A 13,506-nucleotide genomic window follows, 5' to 3' on the forward strand; every position below is an offset into this window, starting at 1 on the left:
CAATAACAGCCAGCTATACTCCCCAAGTCATTGATTCCTCGGGTTAAGCGGATCGGTCCGACCGAAAGAACTGCCGAAGCCGAACGATTAAGTGAAATGCGCTTATCAACTGTTATCGCCAATTGCGGGGTGTTGATGGCTACACTCAGTCCTGGCCAACACATGGTCTTCTTTCTTAAATCTCCTCATCCTCCACTTCCTGCCACGGGGAATGCTCAATCTCACAGACACTGTACTTTTGCGGCACAATGGCCCAACCAACCGAGCCCCTACCCCTTCAGCCCGCGGACGTGATCTCCGAGGCGACGCAAGCCATCGACAATGCTAGCGCAGAACTCCGCAAGTTAAGCCTAGAGGTGACCCACCCACGGCTTTCGGTTCTGAACCGAGGACTAACCCATGAATTATCGCTTCCAGATCTTCCACAACCCCGAAACCGCCTTCCAAGAAACCAAAGCCAGCAAACTCCTATCCGACTGGCTCGAACAGCGCGGCTGGACCGTCACGCCAAACGTCTACGGCATCGAAACCGCCTTCGAAGCGCGCTTCTCCGTCCGAGAAGGCGGCCGCACCGTCTGCTTCAACGCCGAATACGATGCTCTGCCCGGCGTGGGACACGCCTGCGGCCACAACCTCATCGCCACCTCGACGCTCGCCTCCGCCGTGGCCGTCGAGACGGTCCTCAAGTCGCGCAACCTAGCAGGCACGGTCGTCGTCATGGGAACACCAGCCGAGGAATCGTACGGCGGGAAGTGGATCATGGCGAAGAATGGCGCGTGGCGGGGGTACGACGCCTGCGTGATGACGCACGGGATGCCGGATTTCAGCACCCCCGTGTGCATGACCAAGGCGTCCTGGAAGCTGCGGGCCAAGTTCCACGGCAAGGCGGCGCATGCGGCGGGGGCGCCGTGGACGGGGCGGAATGCGTGCGATGCGATCGTGCAGGCGTACACAGGGATCGCACTGCTCAGGCAGCATATCGAGAAGAGTGAGAGTATCCAGGGGTGTATTCTCGAGGCGGGAAAGGTCCCGAATCTCATCCCGGCCTACGCGGAGGGGCTGTTCAGTGTGCGGGCGCCGACGGTGAAGCAGATTGAGGCACTCAGGCAGAGGGTCGAGCCGATCTTTCATGGCGCGGCGGGTGCAACCGGGTGCACGGTGGAACTGGACTGGTATGTCGTTTGCGATGGGATGCAACACGGGGGACTAATGGGGGGATTCTAGGTTCGCGCTTTACGAGGACGTCGTGACCAACGAGACGCTTGCGGAGCAGTACCGGCAGTATATGATCCAGCACCTCGGTCTGACTCCTGAGGAGATGTTACCGGTTGCAGAAGCGAAGACAGTCCACGATCTGGGTGGCAGCTCGTGAGTGCTCGTTCTTCGTTTTGTTTTTGGGGTGTTCGGCGACTAATCTCGCGTAGGGACTTTGGCAGCTGCTCTTACATCTGCCCCGGCATTCAAGCGGTCTTCAACATCAATGCGACAGATCTGCCCCATTCGACTGGATTCCGCGAAGCAGCGGAAAGCGAAAAGGGCCATGAAGAGGCGCTCCGCGCGGGAAAGGCCAATGCGCTAATCTGCATCGATGTCCTACTCAACGATGTATTTGCTTCCCAAATGAAGGCGGAGTTCAGCCGTGCGATGGAGACAGCTGGTCGATCGAAGTAGCTGTGGTCAACTCACTCTTGAGAAAATAAGCGCAAGCAACGAAATACATATGTACAACAATTTGACTCATCTCATCCCAGCTCAACCGCACGGGTGCCACGATACTCATGACATTCTTTGTGGATCATTCGGATAGGAGATTCGGTATATCGAATAAAGTCTCACCCACCGCTTGATCCAATTCCGCCGCAGCACCCTCCAGAGGTGACGAGGCCTGCATCGTTTGCTCCAACAATTGCACCTCCTCACGGACCTCAGAAGCAGCCACCGTGGCTCCAGCCTCTTCCAGCATCTGCGCTCCCTGACGTAGTCTCAAAAGCACTAGTCCTCCGTTGACCACTCCTCTAGAAACTCTTAGTGCCTTTGGAATAAAATCGATAGCATGATATGTGGTGACGAGGTTGTAGTCTCCAGAGTAGGGCAGCATCTGGCGAAAGTCCTTCGACTCAAACTGAGTCTGAAGTAGCAGACATGTGCTGTCCAGGGCTATCTGTAGGAAAGGGATCCTGTTGGGATCCAGCCTTCCGTGTTGAGTTTCCATTCCGCGCAAAGCAAGTCCGTTGACATATCTAGATGCAGGAGTTTGTTAGCTCGCGTAAGTCAAGTGAGGGTGGTAGATGTACGTCTTCAGAAATGCATAGGGGACCATGAACCGATTGCGATCTTGCTTCCTGGCAAAAGTTTGGTATAAAGGCTCCATGCTGTTGTTGATGTGGTAAAACCAGCGGTCAATCTTCTCGTCAAGGGAGGTCAACACCTGCGCTACAGATTCAGGTAGAGGATGCAACTGTAGCTCTGATACGGGTATTTGGGCTCTTGCTTCAGCTAGTGCTGGTCAGTTGTTTGTGATCAAGAGGTAGCACATGTACTTGCGAACCTGTGATCGCAAACCCTTGCAGGTAGGTGCAAAGCCGGTAGTCCACTGGCCTGCAGTGAGGGGAGACCAGCAGACGCGCAGCTACGGATAGGTAATCCACGATATTGTGAATAGCGGATGGCCGATCGAGATTCATCCTGATCAAGACGATTTAGTCTACCACTCCGTTTGCGTGACTTGTGCGCTTACATCAGGTCAAACGAGCACAGCGAGAACCACGTTCGAGCCGAACCGACCAGGTCTGCCGTGTGCTCAATAGAGACATCGGCTAGACTCCGTGCAGCCCTGTTCAACCCGAGTTCTACTGCAAGAGAGATGATATAATTCCACAGACGATGCCTACCAGTCCATGCAACTAGCAGCATCATAGCTTGGACGGTATGAAGATCGACGGCGCCCGAGAATGTAGCACTTATTAGACGATCTGCTGCGGCCAGATACGATGCGTACTTGTCGGGTCGGACAGCCTTGGACGCAATCACGCAGATCACCGTCGACATCAGAGGGTGTTTACGTACGATATGTGCGGCCGAGTAGAGCTGATCGTCCATGAATGCGATGACTGTCCGACATTTTTCATCGAAGCTGGGAATCACATGAGCTTCTTCTGTAATTTCATGGGAACAGAATACTCACAAAGTGTAGAGTTCCTCCCATTCATTCTCCCTCACCGTTCCACATGCCACAATATCGAAGGTGTCTCCATCTTCGACTCGACAGTCGGCAGGAGAGTCCACACTCGTCTGTGACAGCCCGCGCTCAACCCCGGTGCTAGAGTCGAGACGATCGCACAATCGGGAGATTGTACTTCGTAGTTCCGTCAACTCTTTCTGATGCCTTTCTTCCAAACTATTCATCCGCTGCTCTAGAGTGGTCCACTTATCACTGTACTGTAAGCAAGGGCATCATCATCCTAGTCAGATTGAGGCTCACACTCACTCTATTTGCTCAACCTGCTGCCGGGACCGACTCGTAGCACGAGCTACCCGGGGATTGACAAAGACGCATTCAGCTTTACTCGCTTTGCATCTCGCACAGGGGACTTTGCTGGGACCCCCGCATTTCAACTTTTGCCTTCGGCAGCGTAGGCAAGCTGAGACGGATCTGGAAAATCAGTGAGGGGGAAGATGATGGGGCAAAGAGAGATATACCTGCTTGTAGTGTCCATTGACGCCTCATGAGGATCTTAAATCTCGTCCCGGTCTGATGGCTCAGCCAAGCCGCACGATAAGCCCGGTTCGCCGATCAACGAACAACCCGAAAGTCCACAAAAAACAAAGAAAAAGAAGTCGAATCAAGTTAGCATGTCCTGGTTTCGATCCAGGGTCCTCCGGGTTATGAGCCCGGCGCTCTTCCCCTGAGCTAACATGCTTATTTGATGCTCAGTCCCTTGCAATTTGGTTACGGGAACCTACAATCATTCTTCTTCATATCATTCATCGCTTTGTCTGGCCTCCATTGTCAATTCCATTAGAACCGATGACCAAGTGTGTCGTCTGCCCTCGATGAGCCCATTCTGGTGAGTTAAGAAAAATGGACTGTCCGTGAACCATCAGCCTGAACGTGATCATCCGATCTTAATGCTCTAGTAATGTGGCGGATGAGTACAACGTTTTGTTGCTGTGCAACTTGGGCTACACAGAGATAGCTGAGGCGATGACTGCATTCCTTCCATTGAATTCGTCATCCTCGAAGGCTATTTTTAGCGTAAGCGACGCAGAAGTCTGGTTCCATATGGGTGGCTATCGGGAGTGTACCATCCATCGGTGCTGAACTAACCGCAGCCAGGCTTGCGAAAGGTCCGACCGGTTCAGGATAGACTTCTCTTTGCCCGGTATGGTTCGTTGCTTCTAGCTTGTATGGATGATCAAACCTACTGCTGGTGTTTATCAATCGCACCTGTCGAGCACATGAAGACTTCGCTTCAGGCAATAACCCTGAATTTGGGTACCTATGAGAAAAGACTGCAAGCCGAATCGCGCTCATGCTGGCAGCACATTACTGAATCCAACATTTACATTCTCGCCCAGTAGCGCTCCAGTCAGACACAGAATATGATTTGCAAGGTACCCAATATCACGTAATTATCCAGCGAAAATTTGAAGTCCATGATGTGATAGTCTTACCTAGGTGTGGTGGGAGGTGGTGACTTTACCTTGGGCGAGCATGCATTTGGATGCCGTCGCTCACCCGCCCCACCAGGAGTTACAATATATCATCATTGAACATTTGGCGCACGGAATTCGACTCACTAAGCTGAACGCGCAACTTGAACTCATTTTCTTGAATCTGGTCGCAATTCATCCCACTGGAACAAAATCCAATGCTGTAGGATAGGAGGTCACCGGGCATTATGGGTTGGAACTTTGACTGGACTTTCTTACGAGGTGAAAGGAATAACTTGGAAGCATAGTTGGTGTATAAGGCCGCTGGGTCGCCGGATCACGTGACTTAAGAAAGAGTACTGGGGGGCGGGGGTGTTCTTAGATTCAGTAGGTACCTAATGTGAACAAATTGGTATCGAGGGGGCTATATAGGGGGAGATAGAACCCTGATTCTTCTAATTACCTTACTCTGTTAGGCGGTTAGGTAACGAACTTGAAATGATAGTTAGCCGCCCGGCTAGGTACCCAAATCTAGAAGTCACATTATTGTCCGTCACCCGTGATTAGGCCTTCATAGAGTTGCAAAGCTAGCGCTTTACAGATAAATGGTGTATACTCCGTAATATAGTATTGAAGCTAGTCCGTATTCGAAGGCATCGTGAGTAAACTAATCAGCGTGCTGTTCAGAGTTTTTGAATCCTCTCCAAACCCGCTATCGCTGGTACGAATCACACAGCCACACAAACATACTTAGAGAGAATCACATTGTCTCGCAAGATGGTCTCGTTCCAAGGTACGGCCGTCTATGTTGAGCATGGCTGGGTCGGGATACGTAAGGCCAGAGTCACGTGGACAGTGAAAGCGGACTAGCGGGGCAGTTGTCTACGTAAGACACCCGGTCGTCCACGAGGTGGAGTTGGCGTCTACCTTTCTACTCACTGTTAATCTTCAAGTTCACCCTCCTGAACTCCTGACTCGGCGCTCACTTTCTTTGTCTCTGATAGCATCTCCATCATGTCTTGCAAGCTGACACCAACGCCGCATGATTCAAGGTGGAGTTGGCAGCAAAAACACAGTCCAGATCCTCCATGATAATCATGGGGGCGGCGGAGGACTGCAGATCCTGTGGATAGTAAGAACGCCGAACGAGCTTTACAGTGTGGCTTGATCCATCCATTGGGTGGGAATCTGGGGAGGATTCATTCTCATACGTACTCCAGAGTAGGCTCAGCGGCATTCGGCGTCAAAGGACACCCTCTATTTCGATGACCGATCCACCGCGTTCCACTGTCCACGACAGCACCTTTCCGCATTGAGAGAAGGTCTCTTGCTGGGCGGAAAAGTATTCAAGATTTCGTCCACTGCCACCCTCCAACACGCATGCGCATGAGCACGCAAGCTGCCCTACCATCGTCCAGTCAAGCTTTTGCACTGCTCCTTGGCCCCATGGCCCGCCAAAAATGACTACTCCGGAATCTGTCAAGCCCGTCGACGTCGACCAACAGTTCCCACCCACCCCGCCAATGAGAGTTCGCACAGCTAATATGCGTACGTCCTTCATCTCAAACGGTGGAGGCGCTTCAAATCCGAGACGAACGTAGTCCCAAGGAGGACATGTTCGTTGTTGCCTTCGCATGTTGGGCCAGCCCCCCTGACTGCCCACTCCGCCTCGGTAGCGGCTGCCCATATACCCCCCGATGTGCCCGGTCGTCCGTCCAGCCATCGTACTTTCACTTTCTATATCTCGCATAACAACCCATTCGTTTGTTTCACAACTTTTCGTTCGCTTTGCATCACACATTCGTTCAATACACCACGAAACAATGAAGTCCTCCATGAAGTGGGCCGCTGCTGCCCTGGCCGCCGGCGTGCCCCTCTGCGCTGCCCAGACCTACACCGACTGCGACCCCTTGAACAGTATGTCAATCCATCGCATCTGAGGCCGTGTTGTTTCTGACTGACCATCTCGACAGAGACCTGCCCGGCCGATACTGGTCTCGACCAGTGGTCTTACAGCGTCGATTTCACCTCCGGATCCTCTGCGTTCGACCAGTGGACTACAACTGGCGGCACGGTGAACAGCACCTCCCTGGGTGCCAGGTTTGCGATCACGGAGGAAGGCGATGCTCCCACCATCCAGACTGATTTCTACATCTTCTTCGGAAGAGTGGAGGCCAAGTTCCGCTGCGCCAATGGAACCGGTATCATCAGCACGATGGTGCTGGAGTCTGACGATCTCGACGAGATTGACTGGGTATGTCTAGGAGTGAATCAGATCAACCGAACCTAAACTGACCACACCCCCCAGGAACAAATCTCCACCTTTGACACTTACATTCAGACCAACTATTACGGCAAAGGCAACACCACGAGCTACGACAGGTACACCAACGTGGACGTGACCGACCCCAACGGAGAGTTCCACACCTATGCCGTTGACTGGACCTCCGAGCGGATTGAGTGGAGCCTCGATGGAACCGTCGTCCGCACCTTGGAATACGCTGATGCGGTGGATGGCACCAACTACCCGCAGACTCCTATGGTTGTCAAGCTGGGAATCTGGGCTGGTGGTGACCCCAGCAACAGCGCTGGCACTATCGGTGAGTCCACTGCGATGCCCCGAGTTAACTCTATCAGCTTCTAATGATCAATCTAGAATGGGCGGGTGGCGAGACTGACTACACTGCCGGTCCTTTCATCATGTACCTCGAGTCGGTCAACATCACCAACTACAGCCCGGCCTGCAGCTACACCTACTCCGACAAGACCGGCGACTACACCAGCATCACCAGCTCGAACTCCACCTGCAACGCCACCTCGACTTCGACCTCTGAGAAGAGCACTTTGGCTAGTGGCTCCGCTGTTGCCTCCAGCTCTGCCGCTGTCTACACTGGTGGTGCGAGCAGCCTTTCCATCGGATCTGCGGTCTCCGTGGTTGGTGCTGGTCTCTTGGCTGCTCTTCTTTAACTGGGGATTTGAGTGTTCGGTTGAACTGGGGTAGAGAAGCCGCCTTCATACCTTTGTAAATATAGATCGTACTGCAGATGTTTTATCAGATGACCCTGTACGTAGGGGCTTTCAACGTCAGAATTGTCTTGGTTCGTCGGCACCAATCGGTAGTCTTCTCTGATATTGGGATTGAGTTTCCGAGAGGAATATGACATCATCAGGCTATCTACCAGTGGATTAGAGGAGTTTCGTCACCGAGTATCTTTCAAACAACGCTGATGCGAAATTCGAGAAAAGGAAACAATCAAGTCGAGCCCCTGAATCTCGATCGGGTGGGTCGGACATAACCGAGAAACCGAGACTCGGAGTTTGCCGAGTCCCGCCGTCCCACCCTCGGGCTTAATTGGATGCATCATGATACGACATCTACTGCTCAGATGTATTGATTTTGATTCGGTGTATCATGTAACTTGTATCTGCTGTGGTATAGGAGACACGGATCTTCTCAGTCTCTCGCTCATCACAGGATGGTCATCTCGGCATAGGACAGTAGACGGTCGCCGATGCAAGTTACTGTACACATCCATTAATGCAGCTCACTACTATTCAATCTGCTATTCTCTGCTGCAACAGACCATCTTTGCCTGGAATACCATAGAAATACCTAAGACGCCTCCGGCCAACACTCCACCACCGACCTCGCCGCCTGATCCACAGTCAACACCACACTCGCCCCCCACTCCAACGGATTCCCCTCATACACCACAAAATCCCCTCCATGACCCTCCTCCTGCTCCTTGTCCCCCTTCCTCAGATGCAAGATGTCCTCTACCTCCCAACTCACCAGCCCCACCGCCTTCTCCTCACTCAACCCCTCCACCACCCGCGCCGCAAACCCCGCATCCGTCCCCAGATTATGAATCCCCGAGTCACTCCACGCCGCCTGCGCCAACCCCACCTTTACCCCCGCCGCGAGGAGCGTCTGCAACCCCGGCGCCGTCAGCGGCGGCCCCACCACCGCGTCTTTCACCTCCCAGGTGTCCGGGTTCGGACGGAGGCCCGTGAACAGCACGGGGATGCGCGCGGCGGCGAGCTCGCGCGCGACGAGGGGCGCCTCCGTGGCGCCGAACAGGATGAGGTCTACGGCTGGGAAGTCGCGTTTCAGGTGGATCAGATGCAGGATGTCGTGGTGGTTGCGGGTGTGGATGACCAGAGGGAGAGTGCCGTTGGTTATCTGTTCGTGGAGGGTTTCGTCGAGTTGGTGCAGGGATTCGTGGGCCAGGATGCGTCGGAGAAGGCCGATCTGGGCGGAGATGGTGGGTGTGTTCGCCGTCTTGCCGGCCTCGCCGACGTGGATGTGGAGGGCGACGTCTGGGGTGAGGATTGCGCGGTCGAGGAGGGTGGTGGTGGTGGTGTTGCTGTCCGAGCTGGTGCTGCTGACTTGGAAGGCCACGGAGACTCCACGGAGGAAGATGGGCCCCTCGGAAGGAGCCAGCGGGGCGGTGATGGCGGTGGTGATGCCGCCGAGTTTTGCGCGTTGCAGGTCCTTGCTGCCCGTGGGGTGGAGGCCGTGCTTCGCGTAGATTAGGTCGGTGGTTGTGGCAGGCACGATGCCGTCGCCGGTCGAGGGCTCCATCACGATGTCCTGCAGGCCCAGGCCGGCGGTGACGGCGGTCAGGCCGGGCAGGAGGTGGCCGTCGTGCAGGTGGATGGGCGTCGCGGAGCCGGCGGAGGCCCGGCAGTCGGTCTCGGCGCCGAGGCAGGTGATGCGGCCGGCGGAGAGGACCAGAGTTAGATTGTCGGTGTTGGTCTGCGGGCGGAGGCCTGGGAGTAGGGTCTTCGTGATGCCGGTGATGATGACCGTGGCGTCCGGGGCGGAGGCGCTGTCGCAGATGGCGGTCTTGTCACTGGTGAGTGGAACTGGACGGGTGGGTGGGGGTGTTGGGGTCTGAGAGGATGTGGACAGGACAGTCGTGCTGAGGGTGGCGCGTCCATCAATGTAGACCTGCAAAGGCGTGGCCCCGTTGGCCAGGGGGTGCGAGTCCCAGATGACGAGGTCTGCGTCGTAGCCTGGCTGGGCATATCCGATGCGGTGGGCCAATTCCAGGGATCGCGCCGGGATGCTCGTCACAGACTGCAGCGCCAGGGCTTCCGCGAGGCCGAAGGAGTGCGCCTCTGCAGCCTGGGAACTGTTGCAATTAGCCTTGAGCTTGACTCCTCGGCAGCAGCCACTTACAGGAGGTATTTTGCGTTGAGGAACTCGTTGGAGCCGTCCTGGTAAGCTCGTCAGCCTCGCATGTCGTTCACATTCATGGTTAGGGGCAGCATACCGACTTATACGCCACCGGCACGCCATGTTCAGCCAGAATATTCCCCGCGTAGAGCGTAGCATCGTACGCTTCATGCTTGTAGTGCGCAAAGTGCGAAAACGTGGCGACGGTGATGTTCCTGCGCTCAGCTCAGCTCAGCCATACACTTTCTATATGAGCCGAGATCGCACTCACTGGCCAGAATTCTTGATCGTGTCCGGAACCCTCCACGCCTCCAAGGCATGATGGAACGCTTGGATGCGAAACCCAAACTCCTCGCTGTGGCGCAGCATAGCTTCGATATCCTCGCTCTCGTAACAGTGAATATTGATCCCCACCTGGCCGCGCAGCATGGCGACCGACGACTCCAGCGAGATATCCGTCGGGAGGCCTCCACCACGCACCAGCTCCGCGATGGCCTTCTCATCCCCCGTTTCGTACGCGGCAGCCGCAGCCAGACACCAATCGTCCTGCTTCTGCCGGAGCTGGCGCGCACGGTCCATCTGCTGGCGGAAGAGGAACGAGTTGCCCATGCGCGTGTGGCCGTACACATTCTTGGGATTCTCGCCGCACGCCATCTTCATGTACCGCCGGCGCTCTTCCTTGGGGACCCCGTGCTCAAGGAGAAGCTCCTCCACGAGCTCTTCTCCTGATTCGTCCCGCCGGAGATTCTTGACGGGCACCGCCTCGCCGCCCATGATGTTAGCGGAGCCGGGGAGGATGAGCGAGGCGGTGACGCCCCCCGAGGCGACGATGGCGGAGACAATATCGTAGGCTTTGAGGGCATCCAGGGCGGTCACGTAGGGGGTCAGCGGACCGAAGTCCGGGTGCATCTCGTTGACATCTTCCACCGCGTGGACGTCGGGGCTGGAGCCTGCGATGTGGTGCGAATGCATGTCCACCAGTCCCGGGGTGACGAAGCGGCCGTCCAGGTCGAAGACGAGAGCATCCTGAGGCTCGGAGATGGAGTTGTCGTGCGCAGTGGGAGTGATGTGTGTGATGACGCCTTTCGTGAAAGTGATGTCTACGGGATGGTCGAGGGTGCGCTCGCCGTCGAAGAGGGTCGCGTTGCGGAGGAGAATCGCTTGGCTCTGCCCGGTCTTCGCGTTCCAGCGGGGATTCTCGCGCGTCGCCACGGGTGGCTGCTCGTATTCAATAGGCGGGCGGTGCAATTGCGAACACGCTTGGAGATGATCTTCCAGTTGTGCTAAGCGGTGCTGCGACAGTTTCTGGGTTGCCGGGTGATCCGACGATTGCAGTCGAGGGAAGAAGGTGAATTGACTCCACAGAAAGATCACCACTGCGGGGAGGAGATACAGGCCCCATCGTCTCGATGGGGGAGACGATGGCACTCGGCCAAGTTCGCCGGGTTGACCCATTGGGATCCCTGTCTTGACTCTGACTGACTGCGTGTGAGTTGCTGTGAGTTGCTGTGCAGGAAGACGGAGAGGAGGTGATGTTGTGGGAGAGACGGGGTGCAGCGACCGGGGTTTTGTGTAGCAGTTCTGGTCGGCTCAACCCGCTTATCTCCTAAGACAGCGCTAATTACAGCGTCCAATAATCGTGCTCTGTTAAGGTGAATGTATGCAGGAACTACTTAGGCACTTAACGTAATGGCAGGTGGCGCAGCACTGACAGAACTGATAGGCGACATGGACGAGAAAATGGAGGTAGGGCTGTTTTCCGAGATACTCCCGGCGAATTCATGCCTGAGGCACCAGATATACTTCCTACTCCTACGATGAATTCTTAGGATGAGGAACTTGTACCCAGGCTAGGGTATCATATCTAGGGTCTATCTTCCAAGTCAATATGATTCCTGTGCGATGTCTAGATCTGGGTGGACATAGGCTAGCTATCGAGCCTAATCAGGGTTGAGAAGATAAGTTTCATAACAGGAACAACTACCCCTTGCCATCGTGGCTAGAATCATTCCTGTGTTTTTTAAGAGCTACACGTACTAGTGGAGGCTTATTTCTACTGCTAATCCATTCTCTTCTAGGCAAGTAAAGCAAAACCCTCGTCTTCGCCAGCCGTCGGGATATCGAACCCGCATCAAGAATGATAAGTGATGGTGTAGTAAAATAGTGCATACGACTGAGCTGTTGTATTCGAGATCTATGGTCTATTAGTAGTATAATTATCCGCTACATTGCTTCGTCTGACGTTGTCCACTAAGCCGAGGAGAAGCAATCTCATCCCATCCAATACAACACCCCCGACCACTGCAAATCCGGCATCTGGATCTCAATCGGGGTGACCGGCCGCGCCTGGAACCCCAATGACCATGCCAGGTCATACTCTGGATTGTCAGCAGCGTTCATTTGTGAGAATCAGAAAATCCTAGTCCCCGTTGGCGATCAGCACGCGGTTCGTCTCGACTTTTCCCGGACGACGATGCGCTACATCCAGGGAGCAGACATCATCCGCATTCGCGATGGAGTTGCTCGTACGATGCGTCTGCGTTCATTGCCTCGCCACAGACCCATCCAGCTAGACCAACCACAACACGCCCTCTTACCACGACCCGACGGCACATATCTCATCACCGGTGGTCTGGGAGCTCTCGGTCTTGAAGTTGCCGACTTCCTTATCACGCAGAGTGCGCGGCGCGTGATCCAACAATCCAGATCCTCCCCCTCGATATCAGCATTCCCTCCGCAGCCGACACCCTCCGCCTCGCCTTGGATAATCTCTTCCTCCCCCCGATCCGCGGAGTCGTGCACGCCGCCGGCGTCCTCGCCCCGAAGATTACCGGCGGGCTGGTCTTGAACGAGGTCTTCCCGCCTCAAAGCGTCGACTTTTTCATCCTCTTCTCCTCCTGCGGCCAGCTCGTTGGCTCCACAGGCCAACGCTCCTACGGTGCCGGCAACGCCTCCCTGAACACGCTGGCCACCCACCGCCAGCGCCTGGGGGACCGCGGCGCGCGCGCCTTCCAATGGACCACCTGGCGGGGCCTCGGCATGGGCGCCAGCACCGACTTTATCAGCGCCGAGCTGACCAGCAAGGGCATCAGCGACGTGACCGCAGACGAGGCCTTTGCCGCCTGACGCCACGCCGCCCGCTACGAGGGCGACCACGCCGTGGTGTTGCGCGCCCTCCCTCTGGAACCGGATAACCCGCTCCCTTCCCCTGCGCTCGCCGATATCGTCATTCGTCGCTCGGCGACAGGACCGCAGGAGTTATCCACCTCTTCTTCTTCTACTTCCACTTCATCAGCCTTGAATAGAGCAGCGATCCCCACCTCCGGCCCGGAGCTGAAAACGTATCTTGATCAGGCGATCCGCGGCTGTGTCGCTGCCGTGCTGCACCTCCCCTCGGCGGATGAGGTGGATGCCAAAGCCACCCTGGCGGATCTGGGCGTCGACTCCGTCATGACTGTCACGCTAAGGCAGAAGCTACAGCAGGCCCTAAAGGTCAAGATGCCCCCAACGCTGATGTGGAGTCATCCTACCGTGGAACATTTGGTGGGGTGGTTTGCTGAGAAGGTGGGGAAGGATTAAGGCTGTGGCAGGTTGTTGTTAGCAGCTTTCTCTCCCCTGTGTGAGTGAGTGTGTGTGTCTTCCATTCTAGACGTCACACCTGGTTTTGAACA

At 55.5% G+C, this 13,506-nt stretch overlaps 5 protein-coding genes and 1 non-coding gene across 6 annotated transcripts; 3 read left to right on the forward strand and 3 right to left on the reverse strand.

Annotated features, from left to right (window-relative positions):
- Nucleotides 1–248: 248 nt before the first annotated feature.
- BP01DRAFT_363262 (M20 family metallopeptidase) lies at nt 249–1,671 on the forward strand (the record flags this gene model as incomplete). The annotated part of the gene is made up of 4 exons (XM_025576263.1): nt 249–356; nt 418–1,172; nt 1,225–1,368; nt 1,425–1,671. 4 exons carry the CDS (start codon nt 249–251, stop codon nt 1,669–1,671), a joined length of 1,254 nt encoding a protein of 417 aa, XP_025434067.1.
- A 62-nt stretch (nt 1,672–1,733) lies between these two features.
- BP01DRAFT_176009 (fungal specific transcription factor domain-containing protein) lies at nt 1,734–3,508 on the reverse strand. Its single transcript, XM_025570826.1, has 6 exons — nt 3,488–3,508; nt 3,185–3,433; nt 2,738–3,133; nt 2,549–2,685; nt 2,295–2,496; nt 1,734–2,240 (listed from the first exon to the last, which is right to left on the reverse strand). The coding sequence occupies exons 2-6, from the start codon at nt 3,403–3,405 to the stop codon at nt 1,796–1,798; spliced, it is 1,401 nt and encodes a 466-aa protein (XP_025434068.1). The 5' UTR covers nt 3,406–3,433; nt 3,488–3,508; the 3' UTR covers nt 1,734–1,795.
- Nucleotides 3,509–3,848: 340 nt separating this feature from the next.
- Nucleotides 3,849–3,920, reverse strand: BP01DRAFT_t62. The gene has a single exon. It is a non-coding gene; the product is annotated as a tRNA-Met (tRNA).
- A 2,556-nt stretch (nt 3,921–6,476) lies between these two features.
- BP01DRAFT_363263 (glycoside hydrolase family 16 protein) lies at nt 6,477–7,620 on the forward strand (the record flags this gene model as incomplete). Its single annotated transcript, XM_025576264.1, has 4 exons — nt 6,477–6,570; nt 6,627–6,907; nt 6,962–7,253; nt 7,310–7,620. 4 exons carry the CDS (start codon nt 6,477–6,479, stop codon nt 7,618–7,620), a joined length of 978 nt encoding a protein of 325 aa, XP_025434069.1.
- A 426-nt stretch (nt 7,621–8,046) lies between these two features.
- Nucleotides 8,047–11,290, reverse strand: BP01DRAFT_421206 (uncharacterized protein; the record flags this gene model as incomplete). Its single annotated transcript, XM_025579498.1, has 4 exons — nt 8,047–9,791; nt 9,839–9,876; nt 9,933–10,050; nt 10,107–11,290. 4 exons carry the CDS (start codon nt 11,288–11,290, stop codon nt 8,267–8,269), a joined length of 2,865 nt encoding a protein of 954 aa, XP_025434070.1. The 3' UTR covers nt 8,047–8,266.
- A 682-nt stretch (nt 11,291–11,972) lies between these two features.
- Nucleotides 11,973–13,414, forward strand: BP01DRAFT_380004 (beta-ketoacyl reductase; the record flags this gene model as incomplete). Its single annotated transcript, XM_025577192.1, has 4 exons — nt 11,973–11,979; nt 12,091–12,513; nt 12,576–12,931; nt 12,983–13,414. The coding sequence occupies 4 exons, from the start codon at nt 11,973–11,975 to the stop codon at nt 13,412–13,414; spliced, it is 1,218 nt and encodes a 405-aa protein (XP_025434071.1).
- Nucleotides 13,415–13,506: the final 92 nt, after the last annotated feature.

This window comes from Aspergillus saccharolyticus (genome assembly GCF_003184585.1).
Source record: "Aspergillus saccharolyticus JOP 1030-1 unplaced genomic scaffold BP01scaffold_5, whole genome shotgun sequence".
NCBI classification, from domain to species: Eukaryota; Fungi; Ascomycota; class Eurotiomycetes; order Eurotiales; family Aspergillaceae; genus Aspergillus; species Aspergillus saccharolyticus.